Here is a 12343-nt window from a genome sequence, read left to right as displayed (position 1 = left end):
GCCTTGAACTCACAGAGATCCGCCTGCCTCTGCCTCCTGAGTGCTGGGATTAAAGGCGTGCACCACCAATGCATGGCCCCCATAATATAAATTTTATTTCTCATAGAAACAGTTTTAAAAATATCATATAAAATTATTATCAGGCTATGTGTATATGTTACTTATGAGACATAAATGAATTTTGTGTTTAGATCCTGGTCTTATCCCCAAGATGTCTCATTATATAAATGCAAATATTTGAAAATAAAAGCTTCTAAAATTTAAAATAGTCTGGTTTCAAGCATTTCAGATAAACAATGCTCAATGTGTATCTATAGACTAGGTCTTCAGAAAGCATACTATGAAGAAATGTATGAAAAACCAATTCAGGGACTCAAATACACCACACATGTGAATTCTGCCCTGCTTCTTTGAATGACGGACGGACAGCTAGTACCTCAGAGAAGTGAAATGTGATGCTTTGGGCCAGACAGCTCACAACAGAACAGGGCCTGGTACCCAGTCCTTTGGTCTCAGATTGGCTCACTTTGAATGATGACATGATGGCTATCCCCACCCCCACCCCCCCACCCCCGGGCTGACTGGATATCAAATGAGAATACAGGAAAGAGATAGGGGAGATTTTGAATAAAGTATTGTCTACCATATGAATACACTGCCAATAGTGAGGACACCCTCAGAAGCTCCTGATGTCTGGTGATGAATCAACACTGGGAAACAGGGAGAATTCATCAAACACCCAGCAAAAAATGTCTGATCACAGAAAACTCTGAATGTAATCTCCCGTGGCAACTGATTTTTGCTCCAGGAAATTTCCCCCTTAGGTCTGTGTATCTTAGATTATTATAATATCTAAGGAAAACAAACCACTGTTACTTTTTGTCTGTTTGTTGTTTTGTTTGTTTTAGCTAGATGATGCTAAGAAAACACCATCATCCTCCCTTACCCCCAGAAAAGAAACCCAACGACTCTGTCTATTGCTAGTTCAGCTGTTGTAGACCAGGGCTATGCTGCTGGAAGATGGAACATGCTTTTCATGCCATGTTTGATATGGTACCCCACGCCAAGTGAGCTTCAACTAGGCTCTTCAAGAAATCAGGTTATCTTAAAGGAGTCTTTGAATGAGAAATGGCAAGAGCACAGCTGCTCTGGGCAGGCAGGACATGGGGTCACTTGGAACCTTCACCACTGTCACCAAATCCAAGAGACATGACTATAAATTGTCTCCTTTCATTAAGAAGAGAATCTGCCACTGCAATAACTCACAACGCAACAGCAACTTGATGCTATTTGTAGTTGTTTCTGAGATTGGTCAGCCTAGAACTAATGTTTCATTCCTTTTGAATAGTCTGTTTTCACAGTCACTAACTGCAGACTCCCCAGGAAGACAGAGGGCAAGTGAGGATCATGCAACATGAACAGAGATAATATATTTTATATCCACATCTTCAGAGTGTGCAATGAGACCTTTAAAACCAGGGTTGGGCCAGAGTGTTTCACACCATTTGGGGACAAGAGAATACTCTCTGAGAGATATTCTTTTAATTTCTTTCAAATCTCATTAAAGGAATGTCTCCTTTTTTCCAAATAATTCTGTACTCTTTAGAGTCTTAGCATTTATGTACTATATGGACAGAGATAGAAGGATGTGTTTGCCAAATAGTAAAACTCCATGGCAGGAAAGGATTTGTGTGGACCGGGAGGTTAGCAAAGAAATTCTGCCAGTAACTGACAGGGAGTGAGATTTTTCTGGTATCAATGAACATATTCATTTAGATATCATCAAGCAAAAAACCCAGTTTAGTGGGTGTGCTAAAAATCACAGAGATACAGTTCTGATTATAAAGGAGGAACAAAATCCCTTTCTCCAAGCCTATTCCCTTTAGTGCATGGAAGAAGATTGTGAATGCAGTCAAGGCTTCACTTTGGGGTCCTGACTGGCAGCTTGTCCAATGCTCAGGGTGAAGAATGGATAACATGGTTAGGACTGTGGCTTCATGATTGGTTAGACTCCAGGAGTCTCTGATCATTAGCTTCTAATCACTCTGTGGTAAATTTATCACCTAAGATTGGTGACTTCTACTGACAGCACGTCACATACACTCACTGACATTCTTTATCCTTGGCATTCTTGAGATTTCACTGGCAGTCTATTGAGTTTTAGAACCTCAACTAGCAAACTGTACCATGCAATCAGGACCTTATAATGTAAGAACAGGATTTCTAATAATACTGAAAAAGTAAAACTGTAAACCAGGCAGTGGTGATGCACACCTTTAATCCCAACACACAGGAGGCAGAGGCAGGCAGATCTGAGTTCTAGGCCAGCCTGGACTACAGAGTGAGTTCCAGGACAGCCAGGGCTACAAGGAACCCTGTCTTGGAAAACCAAACCTTAACCAAACCAAAATGACAAGAACACAAATAAAATTGTAGCATGTAAGCCTGCCACTTGGAGAGTTACTGGGGATGTCTCTGTTTCTAGGCATTGGCTTTAGTAGAACAGAAAGACAGCCAGAAACCATGTAAACAGTATATGAAATACAAAGCAAATTCAAACATGCATTTGACCTGTTTGCATTCATCTTCCTCTTTTGTAAAACAGTGAACACTATGTGCCCAACATGATTGGCAACCAAACTGCAAAGGGCAGGAGTTAAACAACTGGGAAGCCCAAATCTAGAGAAAAACGTAGTCTTACCTGGAGACATGGAGGACTCATAAGAACTTCTCTCCTTGCGGTTCATCTTGAAGGCTTGGATGTCCTTTTCCCTGTATGTCCCAAAGCCTTCAAAGCTCCTCCTCTTACTCCCACTCACGTCACTGTCCCACTTGTCACTGGAAGGATTCATGTCACTGAACACATCCAGACTCTCTGATCTTGTGCTGCTGCTGTCCCCACCAGAGTACCTTTTAGCACACGAGTCTACAGGCTCACTGCTCAAGTCACCTTTGTCCTTAGCCTGTGTCCAGTGCTGGGTATCAGAAAGTGACAGTGTAGACAGGGTGTCCACCTCAAAGTTGTTCTTTGAAACCTTGTGGCCAGTGTCACCATGCTGATGCTTCTGTCTCTCCTTATGCTTGGTCTTCTCACTCACCAACGGGAGCTCTTTGTCTGCACTGCTCAGCCGCTCACTCAGGAGGTGGCTGGAGAAGCCTGCTGCTTTGCCTGCGAAGAGACCACTCAGATTGTCGTGGGTCCCTAGGATTCGGTCTTCCTTGTGCTTATGCTTGTGTTTGTGTTTCCTCTTGTGGAGCCTACTGCTGGATAGAGTGGCCCCGCCCACCTTGGGAGGGTTCAGGGATGGCTGTATGTCACCAAGGCCCATGCCTACAGTTCCCTGCAAGTGTACTCCATGCTTGGCTTTATGTTTAGTTGCCACAGACATCTTCACATGGGAACCTGTGTGGAACTGAGGTGGTGGCACTGTTGGCCTCATGAATGGGGATGCTGCTCCAAGTGTGTGCGATAGGTACAGAGGAGCTGGATACTGACCGTAGTAACCAAGGTTCATCATAGGCATTGATGTGTAAGGCATTCCATAGGGTGCATAGTAACTTCCACTGGGAATAGGGTAGCTGAACCCCTGTAAAAAAGGCACCTTTGTCATGGTGTCATTGGTTTTTGCAGGCCTACCACGCTTCTTCTTTGACTTCAAATCTGAAGTTCTACGAAGATAGAGCAATGGGTCATACTGGATATATGGCACCGGGTAATAGTGATCAAAGTTGATCCTAAAGATGCTGGGGTACGGATTCTCGTGGTAAAAAGTATAGCCCCGGTGGGAGATCCTGAACACTTGAAATTTGGTGATGAGCTCCTCCAGCTCAGCCAGAAACTGGAGATCATCACGGTTCTGCAGGCTTTTTCTTTTCCTCTTGTGCTTTGGCTTCTTGAGGCTTTCATGGGCCAGGAACGTGTCCACTATGAGATGCTTCTGCCGGTGGCCGTGCCGGTTCTTTGTGCTGGTGTCAGATGGAATGGCCTCCGGGTTGTCCAGGGCACAGAAGTCAAAAGAGTACCTCCGTCGGGACTCTGAACTCTTCTCTGCTTGGTCAGAGGTGCTGTTGTTGTCTGTCCCGATGCCACTGTCGCTCGGGATGGTCTCCTCACTGTGGGACTCACTCACAGGGGACAAGGTTATCTCCTTCAGTGAGCTAATCTCACAAAGGTGTGAAGGAGAATTGGCCATCAGCCTGGGTGGAGACAGCTTCCAGGTTCCACTGTGTATTCCCTTCTGGGTTTTGGTTGGAAGAGCACTGATGGGCTGGAGGTTTGGCATAGTTTTCAATTCTGAAAAATTGGTTTCAGTGCTGGCGGGGCTCAGGTTGCCATTGGACCCACCTAACTGTGTTGAAAGGGGGTGCATAGCTGCTGGTGAAGAAGCCACAAGTGACTGAAAGTTGGAAGGCACGGCTGGAACATCCGGCTGGCTAGAAACAGGCCTGGAGTGCTTGATGGCTGTTTTGGGTTCTTCGGATGGGGGAGGCAGCTCTGTTCTTGGCTTCCTGCCCCTCTTCTTGCCGATGTAGATGGTTCCTCTCTTGCTGACATTGATCTGCTTGCCCAATTTGCTTTCAATTGAAGCTGCCCCAGGACTGGTCTCTGGGGGAGCTTTGGCCTTTAGGGCCACACTGCTGGAACAGGACAAGATCTGATTTAAAATATTTTTTCTCTTGAGGGTCTTCATCTTATTGATCGTTTTGATGGTCTTCTTATCCAACACACCAAGCTTTCCAACCTTTTTGTGAAACTTCATCTCACTCATAGGTTTGTCCTCCCCTGGCACTAACTGGGCCAACTTAGCGAGATTGCGCCGCCTCTTTCTTTTCTTGGTGCCAGGAAACTCTCTGCTGATGGGACTAACTGGACTAGTGGAAGTACCTTCATGAATTGTCTCCACAGTAAGCAAAGGCTGCTTCTTTGGTCGTCCCCGCTTCTTTTTGACTGGTGTGATCACAGTAAGACTGTCCGTGTTGGTGTATAGAGGGCTGGATGGGGTAATGGGGTAAGCAGATGGTGGCTCGACCATCAGTTTGTCGGCAGTAGCTAAGACTGCCTCTCGGAGCATAGCTGGAGGTTTTGCTTTGCTACACCTCCTCTTTGCAGCAAACTTGGGGTGCTGGATTTCAGGCAGCTTTCCTGACGGAGAGTGCTCCGTGCGTGTTGGTGACGTCATGACCATTGGTGTTTTCCTCTGCTTAGACACACCTCCAGGGACAGTTTTCTCTGCATTCCCACATGTTTCAAGGCCAGCTGAGGGGGACTCACTCTCTATCATCTTTCCTAACTTTGGGACGCGAGGCTCTTTCTTGTTTCCCTCTGAGTTGGAAAGTATCCTGCTAACGACTTCACTGCTCATAGCGATCCCCGAAGCCAGTGCTTTCTCTGGGATGATTTTTTCCACCACGGCTTTAATGGACTGCCTCTTTTTCCTCTTATGGTTGGTTGGATCCAGAGAAGGTGTCTTTATGGGGATAGTAATCCGGACATGACTGGAATCATTTTCAGGATTACTTATGGAACTGATACTCTGCCTGCTGGGAGATGCCTCTTGAGCATTATCTGCAGAGTATCCTTCCCCTTTCCCTTCTGTGTTTCCAAAGGCTTTCTGGGCACTTTTGACCCAATCCAAATCTGAGTTTGGTATGGTTTGACTGATCACATCTTTTTTACTGGACTTCTTCTTGCTACCTACCGTGGGTGGTTCTGGGATCTCCTTTGACCCTCCTCCATCTTGATCCCCCAATGGCTGGAGTCCATTGCACTCAGCAGAGTTGTTAGTGGGCGCTGGGGAGCTGTGGTTGCTGGGAGATGATACCACACTTCCCAAGAGAAGATCTTTGCCACCGCTGGACAACTGACTCCAGGTACTCCCTGTATTGCCTTTCTTACTCTGGGCCTTTGCAAAGGAAGCCACGGGTTCAAGAGCTGGGATCTTGCTGGTGCTTGCAGTGTCTCTGCCAGACTCTGGACTGATGAAGCAATTCTGAGTGGCAGGTCCACTGTCAGGGCTGGTGGACCAGTCCATGTGGTTCTGGCTGCTGCTTTTTTGCTGGTGCTTTGGTTTTAAGGTGTCACTGGTGAAGCCCTGTGAGAGGCCTGAGTCATAATGAAGTGCGGAGTGTTTCTGGGGCCTCTCGTAAGCCTGAGAAAGGGTAGAGTGGAGAGAAAGAGAGAGAAACAAAGATGAGCATGCTGGAACTCTGTAAAGTTTATTGTCTAAAAGCTTCAATATTTTAAAATTTGAAACAATTGTTTATGCTAATGTTTTCCCAAACTTCAAGATGCTTTAGAGAGAGAGAATTTTTCTCAATTATGCTACTAAAGATACAGGACACTGGATTTGAGTCTCAACAAGGATGCTTTAATTGCTGTCTTTCCCCTCTAAAGAACTTGCTTTAAAGCAGTAGGAGAACTATATGAGGAGAGGATAGAGTAGGCTCAAGGCCTCTGACCTTGAATCTTATGAGGAGGAAGCTGACATGTGGGGAGTAGAGAATCCTGCCCAAGACAGCAGAATCAGCAAGAGCCCCCCCCCCCCCCCCCGTGTGCTCCTTTGACTAATTCAGGGTACCTCTTACTTGACCCAGCGGTGTTCCCCTCTTCTGATTCCCTGTTTATTTTAGTGTGGACTTCACACTGTAGAACTCAGCATCTTTGTATGCAAGTTCCACCGAGTTCAGCAAGTACATGTCCAGAAGACACACATGAAAAGAAACATGCAGGAACTGCTGTCCCCATCTTTGTCAATTTGCATGCCGCTGTTTTTGAGGATTAGCATGCAGCAGGATCTGCAAGCCCCAGTTAAACAGTTACAACTATTTGAGGAAAGTCTCCAAAGGAAGTTTGAGCTTTATGGACAAAAGTACCATAATTGTGATCCAAGTCACCTCTCCTGTACCCTGGCATCTGTGCTTCCCTTACACAAATGAGTGAATGTCTTCAACACTTTCCCTAGAACTGACTCCTAAGAACACAAATCACCATCAAAGTCTACAAATCACAAATGAAACAGAAGGCTAACTGGCACTGGGAATACTGACACCACTTTTAGTTAGAAATGTTCTCATTATTCCAGAAAGCTTAAAGCCACGGTAGTAGCACATGGACATAAATCCTGCAAGTTCATTTGAAGCTCAATTTGCACACATAGTGGTAAACTTACAGAATAGTTTCTGATTTGTTACAGAAGGGAAAACCTTAGTAAATTGAAGAAAACCTCTTGTAACATTCACTCTAAGAAAAATATGGTGATTTGGTGCAGGAAATTTGGCAATCTTATCTTGGGATATACACTTCATTCATCTTCCTTTGTTATTGTTTATCAATCAATTACCTAAGATCTTACCTATATACCTTCTATTGTTTTAATTCTATTTTTCATGGGTCAGAGAACTGAATGTTCTAGTAGAAGCCATTACTGATGATTCCCTGAAGAGTCAAGACATGGATGACCAAAGGTTTGTAGGTAAAAAGTCAATGTCCAAATTCAACAGCTTTCCTTCACACTAACTCCTGTGAAACCGTAGGAATATCTTGTCACCATGACTCTGTGAAATTTTTTTTTGTGTGTTTATATGACCACATTATCTAGTATTCCAAGTGTGATAGTCTCCTTCAGTCAAGCTGATACACATCCATGAAAAAAAATAATATTTTTGCCATCTTACAGTTTGTAGTATCAACACCCTTATCATCAATACATACAGAGTTAACTCTATCATTCTTTGCTGTCTACTAGAGATTACTGCTGTGAACATAAGCCATATCCTAGTTTCTATAAAAATACATGAATTTAAAATGGAGGAGAGAAGATTAAATGTCATTTAATTATCTTCTATGAATCAGGAGTTTGGTACTTCAGCATTTCTATTGTGGTCTGTTTTTATACCATAGGCTGAAGTAGAGTTCTCAAGAATGCTATGTTTTCTTTTTTCTTTAGTTTTTTTCATATTCTTTTTCCTTTTCCTTTTTTATTCTTTAATTATTACTCATATTTACATATCCATCCCCCATCCCCTTGCCTTCCCATACTCCCATGTTCCCCCCCCAACTCCTAAACCCACCCCCCAACTACTCCCCAGGGATAGTGAGGCCCTCCACGGGGGACCTTCAAAGTCCATCATATCATTTGGGGGAGGGCCTAGGACCTCCTTGCTGTATCTGGGCTGCAATAGTATCCCTCCATAGGGAATGGGCTCCCAAAGTCCATTTGTGCTCTAGGGATAAAGACTGGCTCCACTGTCAGGGGTCCCATAGACTGTCTTGGCCTCCTAGCTGGCACCCACATTCAGAGGGCTTAGTTTGGTCCAATGCTGTTTCCCCAGCTTTATGACTAGGGTCTCCATTTTATCAGTAGGTCAGGTCCACTGCTGCTACAGGTTTTTTCAGCCTTGTCTTGGATCCTTTTCCCATCCCTCCTTCCTCTCTACAACTGGATTCTAGGAGTATGGTTCAGTGCTTAGCTGTGGGTGCCTGTTTCTGCTTCAAACAGCTACTGGATGAAGGCTCTAAGAATGGTAACCAAGGTAGACATCAATCTCATTATAGGGGAAGAGCATCAATGTTAGCCTCTCCACCACTGCCTGGCCTCTTAATTGGGATCTTCCCTGTGAATAGCCTAACATTTTCCCTCTGCCAGACACCTCTCTCCAAACCTGTACTGTCTCCCTATATCAAGGTATCTCCTTTTTGGCCCAGGACCCCAAAAGAAGATTGCATAGTCCCTTGAAGAAGGGCATAGGGACAAGAAGCCCTGACCAAAGTAGGAGCTGGGGGGAGGGCATGGGGGAAGGGGGAAGAATGCTATATTTTCTACTCCTACACAGGGAAGCTGTGTAACTCACCCTGCGGCATTTCTGAGAGTCAAGTAAAATAAGATTTGAATATTACTGTATTCAACCTGTGCACAGAAGGATTTGTGGGGATCCTGCCTATTCCAAACTCCTAGCTCTTCCATGTCTCTAGGCCTGGACATGAAAATCCACCTCTGAATGCTGTTTTGTGATGAATGGAGGGCTGGAAACTTGGTCTCTGACTTTCACCACTTGTTCTAGCTCTGACGTTTGATCCTTAACTTCTAGCAGAGTCCACAATTATGACTTTCTTCATGGTAGATTGTCTTGACCCAAGTAATGTCTCCGAACCTTAGAGAAACATTCTGATTTTAAGCTTTCAAGTAACATGCATTTCCCCTTCATTGCACTAGCTGCAGCTAATTTTTGTAAGTTTGATTTGTATGATAATTGAATTACATGCCCACTTCCTTTTCTAGCTTATTACATATCAACAAGGTGCCTATCACAATGCCTCCACACACAGCAGGCCCTCGATAAACATTTACTGAATGAATAAAAGAATGTGCATTTTATTATGGATATTTCATTTTGTCAACGATGAGATTAATGTGTTAGGCACTGCAGCATATTTCTTGCAAACAGTTACTACATCAAAAATAGTAATGCCCAATTCCCTACAGTGTCTCTTCTGCATCTTCTACTGACTTCCACAAAAACATCTACCACAGTCCTTATGATGCCATGTGGTATTTAATCCATATATACTTCTGTCTCTTTCTCTGAGACTGCAACTGTTTTAGGTAAAAGCAAGCAAACAAACAAATTTCCCATCTTTTTATGTATCTTAAAGTTCCCAGAGCATACTACAAAGCCAAGTATGCAAAATTGTTTATAAATGTTTGTTGAATTAATCAATAATGAAAATGGACTGGAGAGATGACTCAATGGTCAATAGTGTTTACTGCTCTTAATGAGGACCTGAGTTAGTTCCCAGCATCCTGATCAGGTGACTTACAAACTGCCTGTAACTCTAGCTCCAGGTGATCTGACACCCACTTCTGACCTTCATGGGCACTGGTGGCATATACACAGTGATTCACACACTTAAATAAAAATAAGTACAAAAAATAACCATTAGCTGAGGTTCCTATTACAATGGCAAAGTATATAGTGACACACAAGACAATACAACATTCATCTTTCATTTGATAATGGCTCACAATGAAACTGGAGTGCTGAAATGCATTCAGTGTTGCCCAAACAAAAAATAAAAAATAAAACCACCTCTTTCCCTCAACGTATGTCCTAAATTTCTGTCAAGGTAACCCTCCTCCCTTAATGAAATTTGTAATGGTAGTTCTTTTTTTTTATGTTGTTGCTTGTTTCCAGTTAGTTCTACTGTGTGTGTGCATGGGAGGGGAGATCTGCACCTAAAAAGAAGGTAGGAGTTTAGTGTGGCAGGAATGCTTGGGGCTGTATTCTTGTAGCCAGGAACCAGCTGAAGCACATGTATTGTCCTAGTATTCCACTGGACCCCAGTCTGACCCACTGTTCCTATCATTTCAAAGGCAGTTTGCCTTTCAAGGTGGGTTCAAGAATCAAAGGCCAGGATGGACAAAAGGGGAGTATGGGCAAGGATCAGGAGTAGCGGGATGGCAATAGCGCTTTAAACACGTCACTCCCCGGGTCTGCAAACAAGGAGCAGAGAGTCAGGGTGGACCAAGAAAGAGTACATTCTAAAGTGTCTGAGAAGGCCTCCCACAGCTCTTCTGATGGTTGTGTGGAGTGCATTCATGAAGTCCCAATTCCTCATCTGTCAGCCATGACATACCATACACACAATAGCTCCAGTATCACCTTCACTGAGAACGGAGCCCTTACAGAAGTGGACAACGTACACGGCAAAAAGAAAAAGGAAAATGTTCCTGCCCCCAAATCTATTGTATAAAACATACGTCTTTAAGTCCTGTACAAGTCAATTTTTTAAAAAAAGAAGTTTACTTTTTAAATAAAATACTTAAACGATAGAAGAAAACGAGTACCTGAGTCTTATCTCATGATTTTCTAAAACTAAGGTTTTTATTTTCTTTTTTTACCAAAGGAAAAATTGTGGTGAATCAAATTAGAGAAAAGAGTATATAACTCATCAAAAAAAAATTAAACAAGCATTTGTAGAGCTAAACTACTCTTTTGGGTCACCTTTGTCCTTGCTTCTTTCTGATGTTACCTATAAGATGAATTTACTGTCTGTGGGATATGTTGATTTACAAGCAAGGGAAACATGAAGCTACCAGGAATCTTCATCTCTGAAATTGGCACTTGGTGCTTCTCCAGATGTGGGGTTGGATCACTGGATCAGAAGCACTAAAAGTAACAGTTATGAATGCAGATTCCTTGGCCCACTGCAGACCCACTAACTCACTGTCTCTCTGGGTGGGTGGAAGAAATGTGTATTTTAACAGGATCTTCAGATAGTGTTGATGCACAAATTGCAACCCCACTGATCTTCTGTTTTAACACAGGGTCATCTGTGGTTACTATGACAGTCACAGTACTTTTTTAGTGGCAAATATGCAGAGCAAACCACAATAGGCCTGTTAGGATATGCAGTTTGGCAGCATTGAACATTCCTGTTTTGCTCCACCAACTCTGCAATTCACATGGTAAGAACCTCTAACACTGTTTCCTATTTAGGGAGAAGGAATGGTGAGGGGATAGGAAGAGCAGGATGGCCACTGTGATGTGAAGAAGAGAGTATTAAGGTCCCAGAAGGGAGAGTGTGCAGATGGCCATGACCTTCCACCCTGGCATTTTTATCCAGGTTAATCATCAGAACACTGGGGAGCCCTGGCTTTCTATCTCTGGGAATAGAAGCAAGTGCTTAATCTTGAGCAGGAGCTGAGTGAGGAGACAAGGAAGGGAACCACAAAATGTCTGCTTAGATTAAAAGTATCCAACTTCAGCTATTTGCTAAAATCGCACAGGAAACCTTGTTAAAAACAACATACCTGGGATCTAGGCAGAGCAATTATGCCAGCATTCTGGTGGTGATCCCGAATCACTAGCACTTCCTTCAAAGCTTTCAGGCAACCCCAGTGAGCAGTCAGAGTTCAGAACCCTGGATTATATCAAAGGCAGGGCCTGGCTTAGGTACCCAGGAGACTCTAAGACTGCCAGGAGAATCTATTCCAGTGATTTTTAAATGTGTTTCATGAAGTCCTAGATTTTCCCAAAACATTTTTGAACAGTAGCCAGAGGATCTGGCAGCACACACACACACACACACACACAACCACTTCCCCAACCCCAAAGTAGAGCCACTTAGCTTCATGAACAGGAAAGATATCAAATTGGCTGGCTTCATAGAACTTGCTACAAAACCCCTTTCTGTATTTCCTAATAGTACACATAGACCTATGTCACTAAGTACCCCGTTTGAATCATGACTTCAGGATGTGCTGGTTCCATGGGACACAGGATATTTAAAGAACTCTTCATATAATGTATGTCTTTTTTACATTTTGTAGAGAATTTCCTCCAT

General features: G+C 43.6%; 1 protein-coding gene across 1 annotated transcript in view; it reads right to left on the bottom strand.

Annotated features, from left to right (window-relative positions):
• The window catches only part of Setbp1 (SET binding protein 1), a 319028-nt gene that overhangs the window by 97705 nt on the left and 208980 nt on the right, over window positions 1-12343 (bottom strand). Inside the window, exon 3 of the mRNA XM_027397975.2 lies at window positions 2702-6149. Within this exon, the coding sequence (XP_027253776.2) occupies window positions 2702-6149 (3448 nt within the window). The remainder of the gene's footprint in view (window positions 1-2701; window positions 6150-12343) is intronic.

The sequence above is a fragment of the Cricetulus griseus genome, chromosome 2 (genome assembly GCF_003668045.3).
Source record: "Cricetulus griseus strain 17A/GY chromosome 2, alternate assembly CriGri-PICRH-1.0, whole genome shotgun sequence".
Lineage (NCBI taxonomy): Eukaryota > Metazoa > Chordata > Mammalia > Rodentia > Cricetidae > Cricetulus > Cricetulus griseus.
The sequence above is the reverse complement of the archived record's forward strand: the minus strand, read 5'-3'. Positions and strand labels throughout refer to the sequence as shown.